Source organism: Carassius auratus, chromosome 42 (assembly GCF_003368295.1).
Source record: "Carassius auratus strain Wakin chromosome 42, ASM336829v1, whole genome shotgun sequence".
NCBI classification, from domain to species: domain Eukaryota; kingdom Metazoa; phylum Chordata; class Actinopteri; order Cypriniformes; family Cyprinidae; genus Carassius; species Carassius auratus.
The window spans coordinates 9,149,598-9,172,545 of NC_039284.1; the positions used below are offsets into that span (position 1 = coordinate 9,149,598).

At 35.8% G+C, this 22,948-nt stretch overlaps 1 protein-coding gene across 2 annotated transcripts; it reads right to left on the reverse strand.

Moving 5' to 3' along the window:
* Positions 1 to 308: 308 nt before the first annotated feature.
* LOC113060572 (solute carrier family 35 member F4-like) lies at positions 309 to 21,811 on the reverse strand. Of its 2 annotated transcripts, none has more exons than XM_026229593.1 (7): positions 21,475 to 21,811; positions 7,454 to 7,754; positions 6,361 to 6,580; positions 5,008 to 5,133; positions 4,724 to 4,916; positions 3,499 to 3,588; positions 309 to 1,167 (listed from the first exon to the last, which is right to left on the reverse strand). In XM_026229593.1, exons 1-7 carry the CDS (start codon positions 21,692 to 21,694, stop codon positions 926 to 928), a joined length of 1,392 nt encoding a protein of 463 aa, XP_026085378.1. In that variant the 5' UTR covers positions 21,695 to 21,811; the 3' UTR covers positions 309 to 925. The 2 variants fall into 2 exon arrangements, with proteins under 2 accessions (XP_026085378.1, XP_026085379.1); XM_026229594.1 differs by lacking the exon at positions 21,475 to 21,811 and adding an exon at positions 14,318 to 14,676.
* Positions 21,812 to 22,948: the final 1,137 nt, after the last annotated feature.

The window sequence follows — 22,948 nt, forward strand, 5'->3', positions numbered from 1 at the left end:
ATATTTAGACACATATGTGTTGTTTAAAAGTATAGAAGAGTATAGACTATCATGTGTTCCCATTTCTGTTTCCATTATTGGTGGATATATTTAAGATTATAGATATTGTGGTTCTTGACCAAGAATCTGACTATGAAACCTGGGGCTTCTTTAATATATATATATATATATATATATATATATATATATATATATATATATATATATATATATATACACACACACTTTTTTTTTCATTATTCTGGATTGTGACTGTTACACTATTTCATGTGTTGAAAAAATAAATGACAAATGCTTTTCAGTGCAGATCTTTATTTTTTGTCTTTTATTATAAAAAGAAAAGAAAGGCTTATTCATTAAAGCATAATATATTTCGCCTACATGTATTACACACTACGTACAATGCAAATAATCCTCATATTTCATATACATATATATCCGATCTCTGTATGCATTCATGTAGTGAGCCGAACTGGCCCTGACAGAGTCTATATTCACAGAATACATTCCATGGGAAGGGGCTAGCGGAGGGGTTCAGGGGTGCGGGGTTGGCGTGCAGCGGGAGACAAAAGTCTGAAAGTCCATTTCTATGGAATGGATGCGTATATCTTCCCATAGAAATGGCAGGGAAGAGAATGCTAGATCCCTTCTGTAAAATAAAAACACTCGAGCCTTTGCTGTGATCTCTATTAAAGAGCAGGACGACATGATCTGTGACATTTCTTCTGATTTGTTGATGTTATAGTTCTTATTAAAGAAAATACTATCCTTTCTCTTCACTTTCATATTCTCTTTTGTCTTTCCAAAATACAAATAAAATCAAACTGCTCTTTTTTTATTTATTTATTATATATTTATTTTATTACATAGGCTGCCACAGGGTGGATCAGTGTTGATCGCTGGTTATTCATTCACAGGTCAAAGGTCATGCCATGGGAATGGATACGGCTCCATTGGCTCTACTCCGGCTGCGTGTGTGGACGCTGGATTCCGTGAGCTCCTCGCCGTGCTCCTCCGTCTTCTTGTCGGCCAGGGTGGTGAGGAAGCGCAGGGTGACCATGTCCCACTCCTCAGGGAGCAGCAGCAGCAGGAAGCCCAGGCAGATGATGCAGGTGGCAGCCAGACGCACCACGCTGAAGATGACCTCATGCTTCAGCACGTCTATGGCTGTTCACCGCACAGAGAAAGAAAAAAATAGGGAAAGAAACAGATCTTTTAAAAAATCTAGTTTAAAACACATATGCAAAGTTCTTAAATATACTACTTGTATTCGTGTCTGTTTCACGTGTCCGGTTTGAAAATCTTTGATAGTATTCTTCAGAAAAATACCATAGAGTAAACAGATTTATTTTTTTTTACTATATTTTTTCAATTACAGTTTTCAAATGTATTTTAATAATAATTATTATTATTTTAATGTAATAATAGATATCATTGTTTTTGGAGATTTCATGGTGCATCAACAAATAATGTTTCAATAGGTTTCAAATCTATTTTTCAAAACTTATTGATCTTGATTCATGAGGGTCTGCAGGGTTTCTCTTCATGATATTATTTCCTGTTTAATGCTTTTTTCATTACATGTTTCTACATATTGGTTGCACTGAATTTGATTCGGTGGACCAAAGTTTTTCCAACAATATTAACAAGGAGTAAAGTTTTTTTTTTTTTAAAGTAATACTAATCAAACTATCAATAAGGTTTCCTTTCAGGATTATTATAAACTAAAGCCATAAAAAAACAATGTTGCTTGAAATAAAATGAATGTTGACAAAATTATATACTTTTTTTATAAACTATAAATTTTATACATAATTGTAATATCATCTAATTACAAGTTCTTAAACTAATTTCACAATCCAGATGACGTAATCGGTTACTACCCAGCTCGGCACATTTATGACCCTGTACTACAAAACCAGTCTTAAGTGTCAGTTTTAAATAAATCATCTTTCCATTGATGTATGTTTTTTTTAGGATCGGACAATATTTGGCCGATATACAGCTATTTTAAAATCTGGAATCTGAGGGTGCAAAAAAATCTAATACTGAGAAAATCACCTTTAAATTTGTCCAAATAAATTCTTAGCAATGCATATTACTAATCAAAAATTACGTTTTTATATATTTACGGAAATGCACAAAATATCTTAATGGAACATGATCTTTATTTAATATCTATAATTATCTATAATATCGGCTATTGCTTACAAATATACCCCAGCGACGTGACTTAAGACTGGTTTTGTGGTCCAGGGTCACACACACACACACACACACATATATATATATATATTCTAAATATGAACAACAATTATAATGGTATCTTGATACTAAATACTATTTAAATGTCTTTATTTGTTGTGATATCAGGATCACTTTACTTCAGAAATGAAAAACATGCTCACATACACAGCTGTGTTCACATAAGTCTAAGTGGTTTTTATAGGTTGCTTTGTGGTTGCTAGGGTGTTTTGGGTGGTTACTAGGGAATTTCAAGGTTGTGCTTGCTGGTTAATTTGAAGATGGCCCACCAGTATATTCAGGCTCCTAGAGACAATATGTTTCAGAATTTAATACCCATATTATCATTTTTCAGGCTGATTGCTTAGGGAAATAACAGAATTCAATGCAAACTACAGTTAATTAGGCATAAATGAGACATTAGCCAGGCTTGGGTGATAACTATGTACAATAGTTTTACTTATTATTTCATGAAATTAACAGTTGCGGGTTGACAGTACAGTGTTTTGTTAGCAACTCCTATTAATTTCTTAACTATACACAACGGTGTGTTTCTGTCATTTAAATGTGACCTTGTGCCCAGCCTGTCACCAAGAGTGCGAGAGAATTACTGACTCGAGCAAAGTCCTCTCTGCCACGCAACCAATGAACTCCAGACAAATCAAATTCATTACCGTAGCTAAGGAAGTGTCCAGCATTAGTTGCTGATATTTTAGGGGGAGGACTCTTTAGAGTAATAGTAATTGTAACCATGTGGCTGTTTGTTGACTTCAAAATAATTATGAACTTTTTTAGTATTAAAATTGGTTCGCATAAAGACAAAAATCTTTTCAAGTTAATAGCCTTGGTCCCCTTTGACTGGCTACGAATTTCTAAAATGGTTAATAATAATAACAATTTCACATTCCCACTCTGTTAATAGTGAGAATTGGTCCCTATATACGAAGTGTTACCAGTTGATTTTGCATAAAGAAAATCATGCCTATTTTTATTTATACTTGCCTTGTGACATTGTTTTAATGTAATTTATGCACATTTTGCACACAAACCCTCTTTACCATAATGCAGGAAAAATGATATGGTAAACATTATTAAAAGTATTGCAATAAAATCTTTATTACGGAAATTATTTTATTGCAATATGTTAAAAATATGTTATTACTTAATTAGAATCATCAATAATGATAATTATTATAATGAAAATGACAACAAAACCAAATTATGTTAGACAGATAGACAGACAGACTCACACACCTGCATTGCCTGGAACACTGAGTAACGTCCCAATGGATATGAGGATCGGATACGTGAGCACCACTCCTACATTGACCAGGATGTTAAATACTACAAGAGAGAGGGAGAGAGAGCAAAGGGAAAAAAATACAAATAAATGAATAAAACTGGAACTTGTTATGGTTTGGCCATATAGCATCTTTTTTCATTCAATCCTCTTTAATTGGCCAAATACACAGAAAACTTCATGTTTTGGAAGAATGGCAATAGTTAATGGATATCATATTATCCTTAAAACACCCTGGAGATACAGAGCTCCACTTCAGCTCAAATATACAGTAAATATAAATGGATCTGTTACTATTATACTCTATATGGACTGATGCAGCACATATTGGATATCTAAGAAATGCTACTTCGAGTTGTAAACGGATGATTCTAACCTGATTTCTCTCACTTACTAAGCACTTAAAGCAATGTTCGAAGCGTACTTAAGGGTTGTATTTGATCCACTACAACACTCACATCTGAACCAGCAGTGATCAAGTGGTAAACCGTCAGTAGGATTTAACGCCAGTACTTGTGTACAAACTAGATGATTTCATTATTTACGTATTATTTTCCCCCAGCTGGTTAGCATTTGTCATTTAGTACTGTAGATGGGGCAACATTACTTTGCCAAAAAAAAAATTTCTCTACAGTTTTTTTAAACAACTAACATATAAAACCTTCGAAGAAAATAATTTTTGAACAGTATTCCATGAGAAGTCTCCTGTGATGCACTTATTTGATCACAGATAAAGTATAATTATAATATTGTGATGTATTCTTACATTAGTAATTAAAAATAGATTTTTTTTTGTATTTATTTCAGAAATCATTTTAATATGCTGATCTGCTGCTAAATAAATATTTAGTTTTATCATTCATAATCTTTTTCTAATGTTAAAAAGAACCAGATTTATTTTAAATGAAAAAAGCCCGAACTATTCAGTCTTTCATGCCACTTTTGATCAATTCAATGCATCCTTTCTGAATAATAGTATTATATTCTTTAAAAAAAAATCCCACTGAACCATAAACTTTTGTACAGTAGTGTATAACGCTACTATTTCATTATGTTTACCAGTGCCTGAAACATAGAAATCACAGATATTTCATTAGATTATTGTAGATACAGTAGAAGGCAAATCAGTAATGCTTTTAAACTAAAGCTGAAGAATCAGTTTCCTTAATTTCATGTTACCTAGCCAAAGGCCGGCCACCCCGCAAAGATAACCCCAGGGCAAAGAGGAGAGGGAGCCCCAGTGCTCCACCCTGGTGAAGTACAGGATGAGGGGAACGCAGGAGATGAAGATGAGATTGAAAAAGCCCATCGTGGAGAAGAAATGAGCAGCCTCGCCCAGATTGGCACTGCCGAGGAACATCTTAAACAGCACCTAAGTGTTACAAATAAAGCATATCAAAAAGAAAGCAGTCTTAATGGTCATCAAGGATCTTCTGGGAATCGTTATTTTCAGCTGCACTCACCTTGTAGAGAGCAGAAGTGGAGGCGGAGCCAACTGCAAAGGCCACACCCATAAAGGAATCCCCATGGAAACCATCAGCATATGCCATCATCACGATGCCTGTGATAGCCATAATGGCAGCCACAATCTAAGAGGAAAGATCACAAAGAAATTAGAATTCAATAAAGGCTTAAAAAATGATTGAAGTTTATACCACAATACATATCAATGCACATCAGGGAATGAGTTTTCTGGGAGTATTTAGCCGATAGAAAAGCACTTATGATTCCAGATCTGAGACGTGATGTAAAGATCATAACAGCTTTTGGCAAAGCAAAGTTTTTTTTTTTTTTTAACACCTGAACAAGAATAATTTCTCATTGACTTTCCATTTGTAACACTTGTTCTGTCTATAAAGACATCAAGTTGCTGTTTAAATCCAATTTCATGAATCATTTGATACATCAACAGGTAGTGCTTTCTATGTAACTCATTGCACTGGTAACTGGATTGCACTCATTTCATTTCTAACACTGTAACTGTTTCCACTGAGATCTATTCATCTTGATGCCTGTGAGTAAATGTTAAGTATATTGTTATATCAGCCAGTCACTGTCACAAGATCAGCCCTGGCAGTGTGATCAGGCCCCCAGAAAGATTTAAAATATCCCAAAGGGTTTATTTTGTGATAAGTACCAACTGACTATACATTATCCTGCTAATTAAATGACATCTTACCAAATAAAGTACAACAGCAAGCAATTTTTGGGGTACAAGCTCATTTCTGAATAACAAAATCAAAATGGCAATTTTGAAAAAGTAGGTCCAGCCTAATTGTTTTAATGTGCCATTTTAATATGATCACAGCAGCAAAGCTTTAACATTAAAAAATTATGAAATTTGACATGTATACTTAAATTGTTGTACCTTGTATACAAAGACAATGCATGTGCATTCACAAAATACAAACCCATTATAACTTGTTTGAGAGTTTCTAGATATGCAGCAGATTGAATGAAAACTGGACACACTATCTAAATGACAAGTTAAACAAATGTATTGTTGGCAACACTTTAATTTAGGGACCAATTCCCACTATTAACTAGTTGCTTATTAGCGTGCATACTGTATTACTAGCATTTTGGCTGTTTGTTAGAACTTATAAAGCACATACTAATGTCTTATTCTGCACAACCATATTTAAGTTCCCTTAATCCTACCCCATACCTAAACTTAAAAACTACCTACAATGGTAATTGAGTAATTAAATGGGTAATTAAAAAAGATGCTTGAACCCCTTAAAAGTAAATGCACAAGAAATTCTTCAACTGACTTGCAACTATTTGAGTAACAATCAGGGTTATATTCTACCTACCCGCACACCCATGAAACGATCCTTGAGGACAATCCATGACAAGAGGAAGACAAATGCCTTGTGGCAGCAGTAGAGCGCTGAGACGTCTGTAGCGGTTAGTTTTCTCAATGCTAACAGGTACAAGTAGTTAGTAAGCGTCCACAAGATGGAGAAAGGCGCTGTTCTCTTCAGAAACACCTTCAGAGACATTCCGTCCTCCCCAAACAACCGACTACATTCCCTACACAGTGAAATGAGAAACAATAAAGGTTTTTGTTGTATGCTTACCTTGATAATGAAGCACTGTAGCCTACTAGTGGCTCAGTCTAGAAACTGAAGGTTTAGTTTGGTAACCAAAAGGTTGCAGATTTTAACTCTGTAAGGGATTATCAGTGTGCTAGTTAAAGGTTCAAACCAGATTTGATGTTAGTGATGTTAAACGCTGGATCTCAGGTGTCTTGTAACCAATTGTGACATACCAATTTTGAATATTAAGAAGTACAAATGAAGCAAATTCCATGTCCATGCCAAAAGCTTTAGTGTGAAAGACACCCAGAAATAAGGCATTTTGTACTTGATGAATTGGTGACAAATTCATATGTATTCGTATAATCTCGTTCAAACATTTTCTAAATGCTCTGCTAACGCTTCCCTGATGGTTTAGTGGTAGACCTACATTTTACATTTGATTCATATGAAATTCATACACAATTTGTAAAATGCTTTTTCATGAGATCTTGCCTCTTATTTTATACAATTGCAATTAAATGGAGACTAAAAGCTCCTTAAAGAAAATGATCCAAAAAGACTAATTGATTATAAAAGTGGTCTTTATGCCTATGTGCTTTTATTTAGACAATATATTTGTGTGTGGAATAAACAAAGATTGTATTAATTTATCACTGAAAATCACACAGATCTCCTTGTTACATTTTTGACAAAAGTAGCAATGTTCAGTTTGTCTGACAGATCAATTTCAGTGATGTGCCAGATAAAGTAAAAATTAGTAAATGTTAATTTTTTTTTACAAGTCTGCAGCTATTGTACTTCCTTCACAAAGTTTTGCTTTTCACATCACATCATAATCCACCAGATTCATTCATTCTGACTCCACCTGAATTTCTGAATGGGCGTCTGTTTTTCTCTGGTAGTGGCCACGTGCCCAGAATAGTAGAGGGGGAAGAAGAGAATGTTCCAGTTGGTGCTGAACCATGTGATGAAAAAGGGACAGGAAAAGGATTTGAATGTGAGCTGGACCACCTGTGTGATGCCCACCCAGCACGAGGAGACACACAGCACCACCAGCAAACCCCCCAGCACCTTGAGCACTGTGTTGACGCAGGTCTGATATGCTGTGCCATCTCCACTGGTTTCACTGACTGGAGTCTCTGCATGTGAATCTGAGCCGTCCTCTCCTGCAACACACAGATCAGTATTGCACCATTACAGCACACATTATACCGTCTCGCCTCACTACATCCCAGGTAATAAAATTGGATTATGAAATCCGATGTGTTTATTTTTATTCTGCACACTGTTCTGCAGCTCCAACTGTGTTTAGTGTACATCTATTCATGGGATGATAAAACGGTGTCTATATACAAACCCGATTCCAAATAAGTTGGGACACTGTACAAATTGTGAGTGAAAAAGGAATGGAATAATTTACAAATCTCATAATCTTATATTTTATTCACAATAGAATATAGATGACATATCAAATGCTGAAAGTGAGACTTTTTGAAATATTGGCTCATTTTGGATTTCATGAGAGCTACACATTTCAAAAAAGTTGAGACATGAAGCAATAAGAGGCCAGAAAAGTTAAATGTACATATAAGGAACAGTTAGAGGACCAATTTGCAACTTATTAGGTCAACTGGCAACATGATTGGGTATAAAAAGAGCCTCTCAGAGTGGCAGTGTCTCTCAGAAGTCAAGATGGGCAGAGGATCACCAATTCCCCCAATGCTGCGGCGAAAAATAGAGGTGCAATATCAGAAAGGAAAAAAAATTGCAAAGAGTTTGAAGTTATCATCATCTACAGTGCATAATATCATCCAAAGATTAAGAGAATCTGGAACAATCTCTGTGCGTAAGGGTCAAGGCTGGGAAACCATACTGGATACCCGTGATATTCAGGCCCTTAGACGGCACTGCATCAAATACAGGAATGATACTGTAATCTAAATCACAACATGCACCATGCATGCACAACATGGGCTCAGGAATATTTCCAGAAAACATTGTCGGTGAACACAATCCACTGTGCCATTCGCAGTTGCCAGGTAAAACTATATCGGTCAAAAAAAGAAGCCATATCTAAACATGATCCAGAAGCGCAGGCGTTTTCTCTGGGCCAAGGCTCATTTAAAATGGACTGTGGCAAAGTGGAAAACATGAAAGACAACATGACAATGCCAGAACACATACTGCATCAATTACAACATCATGGCTGCATAGAAGAAGGATCCGGGGACTGAAATCGCCAGCCTGCAGTCCAAATCTTTCACCCATAGAAAACAAATGGTGCATCATAAAGAGGAAGATACGACAAAGAAGACCTAAGACAGTTGAGCAACTAGAAGCCTGTATTAGACAAGAATGGGAAAACATTCCTATTCCTAAACTTGAGCAACTTGTCTCCTCAGTCCTCAGACATTTGCAGACTGTTATAAAAAGAAGAGGGGATGCCACACACTTGTACCAACTTTTTTTGAGATGTCCTGATGCCATGAAATTTAAAATCAACTTAATTTTCTTGATGTCATTAAGTTGTATTCTGAATAAATGTTGCATTCTGTTTTTATTCATAATTTGTACAGTGTACCAACATTTTTAGAATCTGAAAAAAAATCAGTTATGAAAGACACAGCTTTAGTTTAAAAGAGTACAAAGATAGTTTTAACTGTCAAAACTTCTGGAGAAAAATAGCGCAGACACAGGACTAAGACAAAGCTTTCTAGAGTGCATGTGTTGACTGCATGTGTTCGTGCACTCTATCAAATGGAATATACTTTGAAAGGATGCACTTTCAACTTTATGCATACTTTGGCTAGCATACAGGTACAAGTACAAAAACAAAGTATAATTTGGGCGTTAGTTTGAAACTGAGTTGACACTATTCACTATTTAACATGTAATTACAATTACAAAGACAATAGACTGAGATTTTAAAACTTCAAAAAGAATCCAAGAGACCATAAAAGTATCATAAAAGTGGTTCATATAATTTGAACTGTATTCTATATTCTATCCAACTTTTAAAATGTAAATGATGAGCACTGCCATGATGGATTCTAACTTTCATTTGTATGCTATCCTGTTCCAGTCTCTTTAATAACCCATTTAAAAACCAAGTATAAAAAAAGCGAGTGAATAAATTAAACAGAAACTTTCTGAATATTGCTGAAAATAAAAGGGTTAAGCTGTACTGCTGTCGACTGCCACAACAACAGCAACAAACCGAAAGAATTCCTGTAAACATTTGAGCACCAGCACCTTTTCATATATAAAAAGAACTACTAATGCGAGTGCCTACTTTAGGTGTAAAATTAAAAAACAAACTTCACATCTTTAAGGTCTGCAAACCTCCTATGAGGTTAACAGAATATTCAGTATTACGAGACAAAAACAACTGCCAGCCTCATCTACTGAACTTCGAATGAATACTATTCCTTAGCAATCCCTATTCACAGCAGAAAATGCTAAAATAATTTAATTTTGCTCTACTTTCTTTCTGTTCTTTCCTGCTACAACCAAAACGTTCTGTTCCCGTCTTTTATTTGGTCAAATATTGAAACACAGTACTACTGGCTATTTTTAGACAGGGTTAGGAAATGCTAATTATGGGCTTTATTGACATGTTTTATTCATGAGAAATTCACCAACACGTCCTCGTGCGGCTGCCCCTGATGTTTCTCTGTGGTACGTACGGATGTATCGATCAGTAGCTGTGAGTGTCAGTTACCTGCAGGTGAAGCACTAAAGCCGGACAGCGTTTGAAATCTGCCTACGTCGCACAGACAAGGCTCTGTCAAAAATAGCTCCACAGGGTCATTGAGAATCACAGAGACAATTCAGATATAATGGGATATACATAGAAACTCGACACCACAGGGCGCCCAACAGCCAATCATAATACATCCTGCCTGTCATCAGTCATGACCTCCTTCATAGAAGATGTACTGACAACATTACACATCAGTATTCTGAAGACAGATAATAGATAGATAGATAGATAGATAGATAGATAGATAGATAGATAGATAGATAGATAGATAGATAGATAGATAGATAGATAGATAGATAGATAGATAGATAGTTAGATTGGGGAGTGGGGGATGGGAGTGATGGGAGATTGAACAGAGGGGAAATGTGCTAGTATCACAAAGTCAAGATCCATTATGCTGTAGACTCAGAGCGATCAATTTACACCAGGCCAGGAATAAAAGATGACATGCACTGGTCTATGGTCACTAGCATAGTGTGCTGGGTCAGCAAGCACATCTACACACACACACACACACACACACACATAGTAGTTGTTGGAAGACCTGCCAAAAGAGCAAAAGAGCCTGGATTGAAAAAGGGCTTGAAAAAGGAGTTGTGTTGTGTATAAAGAAAATCTGTTGTGTTTGTTGTGGTTGATGAACCTAACCAGATGGCGAAATTTTGATAAAGTAATGGATTTGCTGAAACCATAACCAGTTCTGTCTTAGGTTGAGTTTAAGGTGACGGTGTTTCTTCTAACAAGAACTGTCTGTTAGAAAAGTTAAGATGCAAGCAGCTATCACTGGATCATCAGAATGAAATGAGAGGTAGAGTTGAGTGTCATCATAGCAGTGATATGAAGCCATGTTTCTGAATGACAGAACCTAGTGATATCATGTAAACAGAGAAAATAAGTGGTCCAAGAACTGAGCCCTGAGGCACCCCAGAAGTTAGATGTTGCGACTTGGACACCTCACCTCTCCAAGATATCTTGATGGACCTATCTGAGAGGTAAGACTCAAACCACTGGTGTCCGGTTCCTGAGATGCCATTTTCCAACAGGGTTGACAGAAGAATTTGGTGGTTCACCATATCAAAAGCAGCGGAAAGATCCAGAAAGATAAGTATATAAGATTTGGAAGCCGCTCTAGCCAGACTTCATGCCAAATGCCCATTTCTGAAGCCAGACTGGTTGCTGTCCAAAAGGTTGTTCTGTGTGAGAAAGGCAGAGACTTGATTGAAAACAAATGGTTCAAGTGTTTTTGCAATGAAAGGTAGAAGGGAAACTGGTCTGTAGTTCTCTAAAAGAGTTGGGTTAATAGTGTGTTTCATAAGAATTGGGGTTTTATACAAGCCTGTTTGATTGTAAAAGATAAGTTAATGATACACAATAATAATAATAATAATTAGTAATACACATTAAGATTATATAAAGAATAATATATATAAGGATTTTTACTTGTTGTTTATCATAAACATTCTCATACAGCATTGACCTCGTTATGCTCAACAGTGTACCAACGTCTGATTCAAATCTAACTTTATAAAGGCTAGACATATTCAAAATGATGGTATGGTGTTCTCGTAGTTCCATGTGGTTATCTTTTTGGATTTTGAAAATATAAGTATTTTAATATACAGCATAAAAATGAAAGGCCTGTACAAACTGAAGGATACTTTTGAGAATAGTAAACAAGACGCTGACCTCATTTTGCATTATTGATTGTTCATATTCATACTTCATATGCCTTTCACCTTTCAGACAAAAGGTATGGAAATTGAAATCCTGCAAAACCAATAATCAGTGCCTTTAGCCACAAACACCTCAACACTTTATTAAATAACTTAACCACATAGCTACCTGATGTTCTATAGATAGATAGATAGATAGATGTACAGGTTTATCACCACTTTAATTTGACCACTTCATTTTTTCAGTCCTAGTCCTATGGTGTGAATAATAACCTCAATAAATATGAAACCATAAATTGCATGTATAATAATTATATAATAATCAGTTGTATTTTATTTTATTTTATTTGTAATGTTTTATTTGATAAAACAAAGATACTGCAGGCTGACTCAACCTTGCATTGTAAAAATAGAGTCCTTATAAAATCAATAACTGTTATGAAATTATCATTCCAAAACATACTTCTGATATGAGCACCTCTGTCCTGTCTGATGTTGAGCAATTCAAGATGTTTTTGACACAGTTGCACCTAAACCACAACTCAACTCACATAAATGAAATAAAAAACCTACCTGACAAATTTACAGACATATTTTATACTGAAAAAGGGCTCCCACAGTGTGCACCCACACTGACAGACTTTTTATATTGTGGATAGCTTGGCTGAATTGCTTAAAAACCTGCAGAAACCAACAACACAAGGGAACTGCAGGTCGAAGATGTGGAGGCACAGAAATGTCACATCAATGGTAAATACCTGATTTACCGCCCCTACATATTTTCACAGCGCAGCACAAAATGTTATTATTTTACAGCAGCAAAATTTATTATTTTATCAGTTTATGACCTTGTAATATATTTGTACTTTTAAAATAACCCCAAAAATAAATCTTTCAAAATGTAAATTGTGTCATCCCATCTCAAAAATAAAATAAAATAAACACTGAAAACTAATTAGCATTGCTGGCTAATGGTAATCCTAGGTAATTATTTTACCCCTGTATATACAGGTATTTATGAAGGTGTCATACTTTACAAAAATGTTTCATTTGTTGAAATTAGTTAACTACTTAAGTTAACATGATATAACAATGATCAATAATTCTACAGCATTTCTTAGTCTTAGTTAATTGTATGTTTAACATTTACTAAGACATTTTTTTAATTTAAAGTTCTATTCGTTAACATTAGTTAATGCACTGTGAACTAACATGAACAATGAACAATTGTATTTTTAGTAAATAACATTGAGAAAGATTACTAAATGTTGTAAAACAAATGAGTTAACAAACTGTAAAGTGTTACCCCTGAAAGACTCTCAGCACAACAGCACCATGAAACCGGCATCGTACTAAAATAAACAAACAGTAAATCATTAAATAAAATGTAATTTAATACTGAAAGTGTGATTTAAACTGCTGAGCTGAGATTACGGCTCCTTTTCTGCTTGGTTGCAAACACACAAACTTCTGGAAACTAACACACACACTCAGAGCCGGTCCTAGCATTTTCAACAGAGGGCCCCCCATCTTACACTGACACCTTACTGTAAAGCAATGTTATTTGAGCTTGTTAAAATTACAAATTATTTGTTTCTTGCTTCAGACCAAGGCTGCATCTCATTGCTAGTTTTACTTGATCTTAGTGCTGCGTTTGACACTGTAGATCATGACATACTCATAGACTGATTACAAAACTATACAGGATTCAATATCTTACCTGTCCAATCGCTACTACTTTTTTTTATTTAAATTCGGAGTCATCTCAATTATCACCAGTAAAGAATGGAGTGCCACAAGGATCTGTCCTAGGTTTCAACAATTCAACCCATTTCAACAATGTTTTCTAATCTTTCTCGCTTTCTTTCCACTTCTCTGCAACCAGCACCTCTTTTATAGTCAATAAATTTAAATAATTTTCCAAACATTAACACACGCAACTAAAACTTTAGTGATTTTATTATTACCGAGAAGTATCTGAACCCTGACATGGGCCCCTGTGGTGGCCACAGGCCTCTATGCAACTGATTACATCACTTATTAGGTCAGCTGGCTCTGCACACACACATAAACACACACTTAACACATTTCACATCATACTAACTTGATTTGAACATATGTCTAATTTTTCACTTTCTTACAGCATCTTCCTTACATCTCTGCTCAAACACGCACTAGTTTACTATCTAAACAAGAAAACATATAATTTTCATTAAAAAGTTAATTAGAAATACTAGACTAATTATGTTTGTTATTTAAGCGTAATCATAACCACACAAACATTGCGTTTTACCTTCAGAGATGGTGCAGGTGAGCACCTGGGCGCTATAGGAACTGAGAGGGGCCACTCGGGCCGAGTGTTTCTTCATCCTTTCCTCCTTCCTTGGGAGTCCTGAGTTTTTTGTTTTGTGTATGAGCGGCACGGCTCAACTCCTCCAACAAATCCACTTCATCCCCACGCACATCTCTCTTGTCACTCCCAGTCTCTTTCTGGTTCCTCTTGATATCTTTTACTTTGCTGTTCTCCTGCTGTTACTTCTCTCTTTCTGCTAAGTGACAAACTTACTGCTCTTACTCTCTGGCTCACACACACTCTCAGTGTGCTCTATTGTAGATGTTGCACTGTCATGCTGCTATCCTGCGTCTCCTAGGGAGACTGAGCTTCAAGTGTGTGTGGAATGCAGTCATCCTCTTCATATCTCTCTCCCTCTGTTTCTCTCTCTCTCTCTGTCCCCGCCTCTTCTTCTGCTCAAAGTATCCTTTGCTGTGTTTGGAAGGTAACCAAGCAGCTCGGCTTATTATGCTGCATAGGCCCCTCTCCCCTTTTTCTCTTTCTCCTCATCATTCTTTCTGCTTTTCCAATCTGCCATTATTTTCAGTCAGTTCCATTTTTGCCATGTTAGACTGATGAGGCAGTATGATAAAGATGATTGATTTAGTAGAGTAAGAAAGTAGCTTTTAATTTTCTTCCTATCTCTCCTTGCCCAATCACTCTCTTTCTTTCTTTCATGAGCACTTGTGCTCCACTTGAAGGCCCTTCACTGCTTGCTTTAGCAGATGTCTTGTCTTTCTGTCTAAGCCTCTGTAATAAAACCCAGTATAGAGCCTTGGGGGACTCCATAAAAAGTCTTGTCTCTGAAAATTCAGTGGGTTCCTGGATGAAATGATACAGTAATGAAACACATGATACCTGTTAATCTCTCAAAGTGTCAGGAAGTGGGAGTCTGGGAGTACTTTTGTTTAAGTGGGAATTGCTTTAAAGATATTGATGTTTAATAAAACAAATTGGACAAAATGAAAGTTCAGTAATCTTTTACTTGCACTATTTGGTCTGTCTTCTTGCATAACACAAAAATAGATTTTTGAAGTATGTTAACATTGTACATATTATGCAAGGATACAGTGACCATAACCACTATGTCTTTCTTTTTTTTACTGTTAAATACAAAAAGATAAATTTTTCAAAATATTAGAGCTGCTCTTTTCCATACAACAAAACAGTGATCTGGGTTAATCAGAACTAAAACTAGAAGTGCATCCCAATTTATGTACTTATGGACTATTCTATGCTATTTTGTAGTGTAAATAGTGCCAGTAAAAGTGTAACAAAAAGTGCACTTCATATACCCAGATGATACACTTTATTTAACTGAAAAAACTAAGTATGTTGGGCACTTCCTGCAGTACAGTTTGGAGTGCATAGTATTATAAGTGCGTAGTGTATATGTAGTGCGTCACTTAAGATACAACAATTATTTTTGTTAACAAAAAAACTATTCTAGTTTATATATACGTATATATATATATATATATATATATATATATATATATATATATATATATATATATCAAATAGTGGTATGAACTCTAAAAGTGCTGTCCTTTTTATTTGGTAAAACATATATTTGTCGAAAGACCTAATAATAAAATGTGACATTCTGTAGTTTTGTCGCATATTCATCTTCTAATCATATTTAATCACATTCAAACCAAGACACATTTTCTGCCGGTGTCTGCCGTTTTTTCTCTTTGGTCTGAACAAATAAATCATATGCAAAAATCTAACTGAATCTTATACAAAATGGTAGAATATCAAAACATTCATAATTATGTTTCTTACCTTATAACATACTTTTTATGTGAAAATTCTGACTTTTAATATCAGTTATGACTTAGGAAAAAAAAAAACTAAGCAAAACATTTGTGTTGGTATGAATATTTATGTAGCGTTTATGTAGAATTTTAGTTTGTTCTTCGCAGAGGCTACGGAATGGCTTTGTGGTCAACAAAATGTATAAGCTTTTGCTTTAGGGAAAAGAGCAGCTTAAACATTTAACAAACTATCTCCTTTTGTGTTCCTTAAAAATGGTTTGAAATATCATAAATGATGCTTGTGAGAATTTATTTTTATTTTTAATAATTTTGGTGAACTATTCCATAAGAGTAACTTTATTGTGTGAGCTGTGCTGTGCTGGGATTCTATCGGACTAAAGGGAGTCTTTAAATCACAGACCAATTTGAGTATCAAGTACCCCATATAATAGGCCTGCCTGGTCAGAGCAGGGTCCATTACACCCTGCTTGCGGTTTTCATGGCCTTGCATTTAATACATCTCAGAGATGCTTGTTCCAGTGGTCCCAGCCATTCATTCAATCAGCGAAACACCCACCTACATCTGTTTCACAACCACACATATACAACATATACACAAAAAAAGAAAGCTTTCTGTCTCTCATTCATTCACACTGGCTTGATTTAAATGCACGTACTGCATTGTGGTCAACCGCATACTCCAGAACTCAAATTAAGCTTGTTTGCTAAGCCAGCACTCATTATACTGGCAAATTTGTAGCAGGTTTTTAAGAAGAGTCAGATTTCTAGGATGAGCTCAGAATGTGTCACCCAGCAGCAACTGAATAAATGTATTAATTACTTTATAACTTTAAAAACCCACTTTCCGAACAGTGTAGTTAATTTTATAATTGAAAATAAAGTTACAGTGGCACTTGGTTAACCGTTTGGTGCCATTGCATTATTATTTCTATCATAAAGGTTTTATTAAACCATGAGTTGTTTCTTTACACACACACAGCAAGTGGATCTACAACCCTTTCTCACCAGTCAATTGAGTTTGCATTCAATCACGTATATCAATATCTTTCACAACCAGAGACCATAAAACATACACCCCAGCAGCGCATAGAAAGACAGATTAATATTTCCGCAGTTTTATATTACACATCCACACACACTTGATGATAGATTTTGTGTCAAGACATCATATATTTTGTGATGCCAAGAAGAAAATTAAACCACATCCTTTTTAATGACTTAACTTTTCTCTTGCTGATTTATTATTAAAATATTGCAGACACTAAAATATCTTCCACTTCTCCTGTATGAAAGATTTAAAAAAGGCACAAATATGGAGCTATACTGAGTAATGGTTTTATTTTCAGCCTCTTTTATTAAATAGACACCTGCCATTCAAGATGCCTGTTGTTTCATCCCCGTGTCCCCCTCCTCTTGCGTCCTGCCATAGCAACACCTGGCCCTTGTGTTCCACCTTCGCCCCATTCAGCACCTTTGTCATTTAGATCAGTGCTATGTTCCTCCACCATGGTCCACAGACCTGCTGCGTCCTTTATGCACGTCTATTAGCTGCATTCTACAAGATGAGAGCGAGACGAGAGCAGGATAGTGCACCCACACGCAATGAGTGTTACATACTCTTAATAGCCAATTCGTCAAAACCCAATAAAAGACTTACAAGAGCGGAGGAGTGGCGTGATTCGCATAAATATGAACTTTCTAGTGTCTGTCACTTTAGAGCCATGGTTACGGTTTTGAAAACACATTCTAAAGGTCAGGCTACAACCAGTTGGACACCACCTGGTCTTTCCTGTTAACAACTACTGAAGCCTTTCTGTGGCAAAATCATGCTTTGGTGAATCTTAAATATGACATAGAAAGTCATAATTACAGGTGCATCTCAGTTAAATTATAATGTCGTGGAAACGTTCATTTATTTCAGTAATTCAACTCAAATTGTGAAACTCGTGTATTAAAATCAATGCACACAGACTGAGGTAGTTTAAGTCTTTGGTTCTTTTAATTGTGATGATTTTGGCTCACATTTAACAAAAACCCACCAATTCACTATGTTATCTCATAATTAATACTTAGTATCTCATGATTTCTCATGATTTGGCCACGTTCAAGAGGTTGCTTTTAGGGCTGCACACATTGGAATGCTAACAGGTAGCTTTCCTGTAAACAGAACTCTTTAGAACCACTGTAAAATGAGAGGAGTGACACCTTTTGGCCGGGCAAAGGGGTTGCAGCTCCTCTCTGATGATTTGTTGTTGCCAAATAGTCATTCACCAATCCTAATTCTAACCATATCTGGGCCTCGATAGCAGCAGAATGTTCAAAATATTTACCCCATAAATGTGTGTGTGTGTGTGTGTGTGTGTGATTCAGCAGTCTGTGTAAGTGGGATTATGACTATATCACCATAAATCAATAAAAGAGTGAAGATATGTGTCAAATGACCAGATGGGGGCAGCACAGGAGTGCACATAAAGTATAAAAGTATTATATCATTATAATGTATTAGCCAATATACTGTCTGTATATCGCCAATATTATGCCATCAAAAAGGAAAAACATTATCGCTGCTCATTAATGGTATTTACAATTTTTTTTTAACAAAAACTACTGCATATATAGACTTTATTTACAAAATGACAATAAACATTACAAAAACAAATAGCTAAAACTAACTAAAATTAAAATATAATTGGAAGAAAAAAAAAGTTAATATAATGAGAATTGTATCTCGATAATAAAATGACACTGTCTGGAAGTGTGAACATTACTTTTTCACTTGGGTTAACCATTCTGGAACGATTACTTACGTCAGCTGTCTGCTCTGAAGTCTGTAAAGCTCCCAAGTGAGCCTACATTTAACAGCGTCTCTCTGGCTAAGTAGATGAGAAGAGTCCCATTAGGCCTGTATCTAAAAATAGCTCTCTAGGCGAGGTGGTCTGGGCAGAGATGGAGGGGGGCATACGTGCGCTGCATTCAGAGCACCCACGGCAGATACGTTTAGATGATTGGGTCACATTGACTCTGTATATTGTCAGAAGACAACAGATGACACCGACCGATTGTTTCTGTCAAAGGTTATGCTGGATGATTCTTTCTTGGTCTTGTTGATGACTTTTTCGCAAAGCTTTGCAGAAAACAGTGACATTATCATACAGCCTAGTTAAAATCGAGGAGAAAAAAGTTAAATATAAATAATAAATCCCAGAGGCAGCGCTTCCATGAATGGTTAGATACTGTGTCAGTGGGGTAATATCTACACAAAGGTTTCTTTTCTCAAGATTATTGGGTCACACACCTTTATCGTTTAACTGATTGATTGGTAATTAATGTTAGTACCAAGCAGAACACAGTTTAGAGACAACTGATTAATGGTTCTAGTAGTTTTCCATGTTGTGAATTTATTTTTTATTCAATAAAATGCTTACATATTTTTTGTTGTTGTCCCTTATTAATGCAGAGTCATCACAAAATAACAAGGATTTATGATGATGTTGTCCAAACCCCAATTTGCCTCGGGCATTTCCAAACTTTTGGATGCAATGTATGCACATATATTACACCATGAGTGTCACTCACAAATTTGCCAGTTTTATTTAACTTCATTTCTTAAAAGGAATTGGATGTGTTAAACTAACTGCAAAATAATTATATAAATAATACATACATGTTTAATTTTCATTTATACTTAAAAGTGTATTTTGTATTTTTTAAATAAAAATGATGAAGTAATTATAATATATATATATATATATATATATATATATATATATATATATATATATATATATATATATATATATTATAAATATACAAAAACGTTTTAGTATTTGTTGATTTTTGAAATTGCGTAATCATTTAATGAAACTGGTTGCGAACATGCTTTCATTTAGACTTTAACAAACTGAACTGTTGTATTCATCAGTCATGAAACAAATAGAGTTGAATTTGGCTATTTCCTCAGGATCAATGTAATATGCAATGGATGTTATTGTGTGATTTTTGCCAAAACCAATACTTAACTGGTTTATAAATTACAAAGCATCAATTTTGAGCTTTCGTCCAATTCGAGGACAGAGAGATTTCATTGGGAATAACTAGTTCTGTTAAATAGTAGTGCTTTCACATTGTTCTTCTTGCCTGTCTATGACTGACACTTTGATTCACGACATATACTGCTGAGTCAGGTCTTAAAACAGAGGAGAGCATGGTATAGTCTCTGAGGAAACATGTGACACCTTTGCATAAAAAAAAAAAAAAAAAAAAAAAAACCTTTTTGGTTGAGCACAATAATTGTTGCTTTCAACTAGGCATTTATAAAAATAAAAGAAAAAAATGTGGCACAAAGGTAAATGCAACACAATATTTAACGTTACCATATACTGTCCTCAGGGACTTTGAGGCATCACATGCATGCACGCACACATACAGTACACGATATCCATTGGAGTGGACATGATGATTCATGTACTTACATACTGCACCAGTGTAATAACAGCACACCAGAGACACGGGCTACACCTGCCCATTGTGTAATATGTTGAACTTACACTTGGCCACAATAATAATAAAAACATTTCAATCCTGCAACAATTAAGCGGAACCTCAAATCTTTCCTGTGCCCAAGACTCTTTTGATTGTATTAAAATAGACTGAGGGTACTGAAACTCAGGAGTGGCACGCATATTACAATTAGGATCTAATCACCAGTCTACTCCATTCACACTGCCATTTAAATAAGTGTCTTTCAGCCTGATAACTCTGTGCATTTTGTCTAACATATTTTGCAGTATATATTGCTTGTGATTTCTTTTTTACTTTTAATTTCACAATGACTTACTATCAGTGAATTTCTGAGTGTGCTGTGCAGTATATGATTGTATGTATTTAGCCAAAACCGCACAGTTGTCTGCAAACATTTATAGCTGTTATATTACTTCACTAATGGATCTAAACTGTCTATAAAGGAGCATTTCATTATTATATAATCTATTATTTCACTATTTGTAACATTTTTAATATATGTAATCTGATTAATTCCTTCTTTATCTTTATTTTATATTCTTTACGTTTATTTCTTATATCTATTTCTATCCGGTTTACCCTATCCGGCTATATTTTCCATTACATTCTATACTTTCACATTCAAAACTTCATCAGAAAGTTCTGCAGACTGTATTTATAACAACAGAACGAGGCAGTGCGTGCAGCATGTGTTTCCTTCACATTCACATGATATAGATTCATCGTTCAAGGCCAACACAGCGTGCAGACAGCCGTGACTTGATCTCCACACCATTACTATTGCATTGGTTATTGCGTGTGTTTTTGAACACTTACTTCTGTGGCTGGAGTACCCGGGTTTATAGCCGTAATAACCAGTGATTCGTAAAATCCGATCCTCAATGTCATGGACCCCGTTGGCCGTCACTTGAGGCGTATCCCAGCGGTTGTTCACCTGCGGAGACGCCTTGCCCGTTAGGTGCGGACTCTTGCCCGGTAGGTGCTCCAGGCGAACGCAGGGCTCCTCTCCCGAATTCTGGATCTCCGTGCTGCTCATCTTACCTTTGCACTGGCAAAACGGCACCTTTCAGGTCGCAAGCGATAACCAGTCCCACTGTTGAGAACATCACCCGAGTCAAATTCCAGCACACGTTGCTTTGAGGAGTCGCTCAGGGTTGTGTGAAACTTGCCCAGCGTCTTTCATGCATCAGACGCCAGGGGGCGTCACACTGCTCCGAACAGATGGCAGCAAGCACTGGGAGGTCCGATTCATTTTTGAGAATCGGTTCGTTCGGAGAGTTCGCTTTACAACAAACAATTAACTGATTCTATTCAGTTATCAGCGTTTTATTTTTGTGGTAAAAACAAAAACAAAAAAACATTGTATTTTAATTTAGGTAAAGTGGTTCGACTGTGATTTAACAGAGTGCTGTTTTGTCTATCCCCCACCTCACAGTCATACTTTGTTTGTGATTCACACACACGATTCGGTTTGAATGAATTAATAAAAGAACGACTCTCTCCAGATTCAGGTCTCACGGTAGAAGTGGACGCAGTGGAGTGCCGTCGTTATTACAAAAGAGGAGACACGAGTGCATCGTGGTGCCGTAATTATGTTACTATTGGGCTCCTGCTTGAAATATTTTTGATGGAATGGTGCTTAAGGTGCCTTTCAAGGCATTGTAGTGACAAGTCTCTTAAACATTTCATACTATTGCATGCCAACTAGTGGTATGCAATCTTAAAGACTATAATAAGTGTGTTATGCCTTTTCTGTAAAATGTTTTAAATTTAATTTAAATTTAAGATTTATGCATTTAGCAGACGCTTTTATCCAAAGTGACTTACAGTGCATTCAGGCTATCAATTTTTACCTACCATGTGTTCCTGGGGAATCGAACCCCCTGATAGCGCAATGCTCTACCAATTAAGCTACAGGAACACTTGTATTGAAATAGGTTTATAGCCTAGTGTAAAACTGAGATAGACTCATAGATAAATAGATAGATAAATAGATATAGATAGGTAGAAAGAAAGAAAGTAAAGAAACAGTGTTTATCCATTCTGTGCTTTAATTGCTTTCACTGTTTTAGTGCACATATGTTACACTTTAATAGTTCAGTGGCCTGTGGCTGTGTCTCTATTTATTGCTTTCATCACATATTTATGAGGCCTTGAGCGTGAGAGTGTAGTAGCTCTGAGATGGTGGCACAAGGCTATTTCGCCCGACATAAATAGATTCGGCTATAACTTCACAGAATCAGCACACAGACATCATTTCTCCACTCCTGATTGTTACCGTGAGCACTAC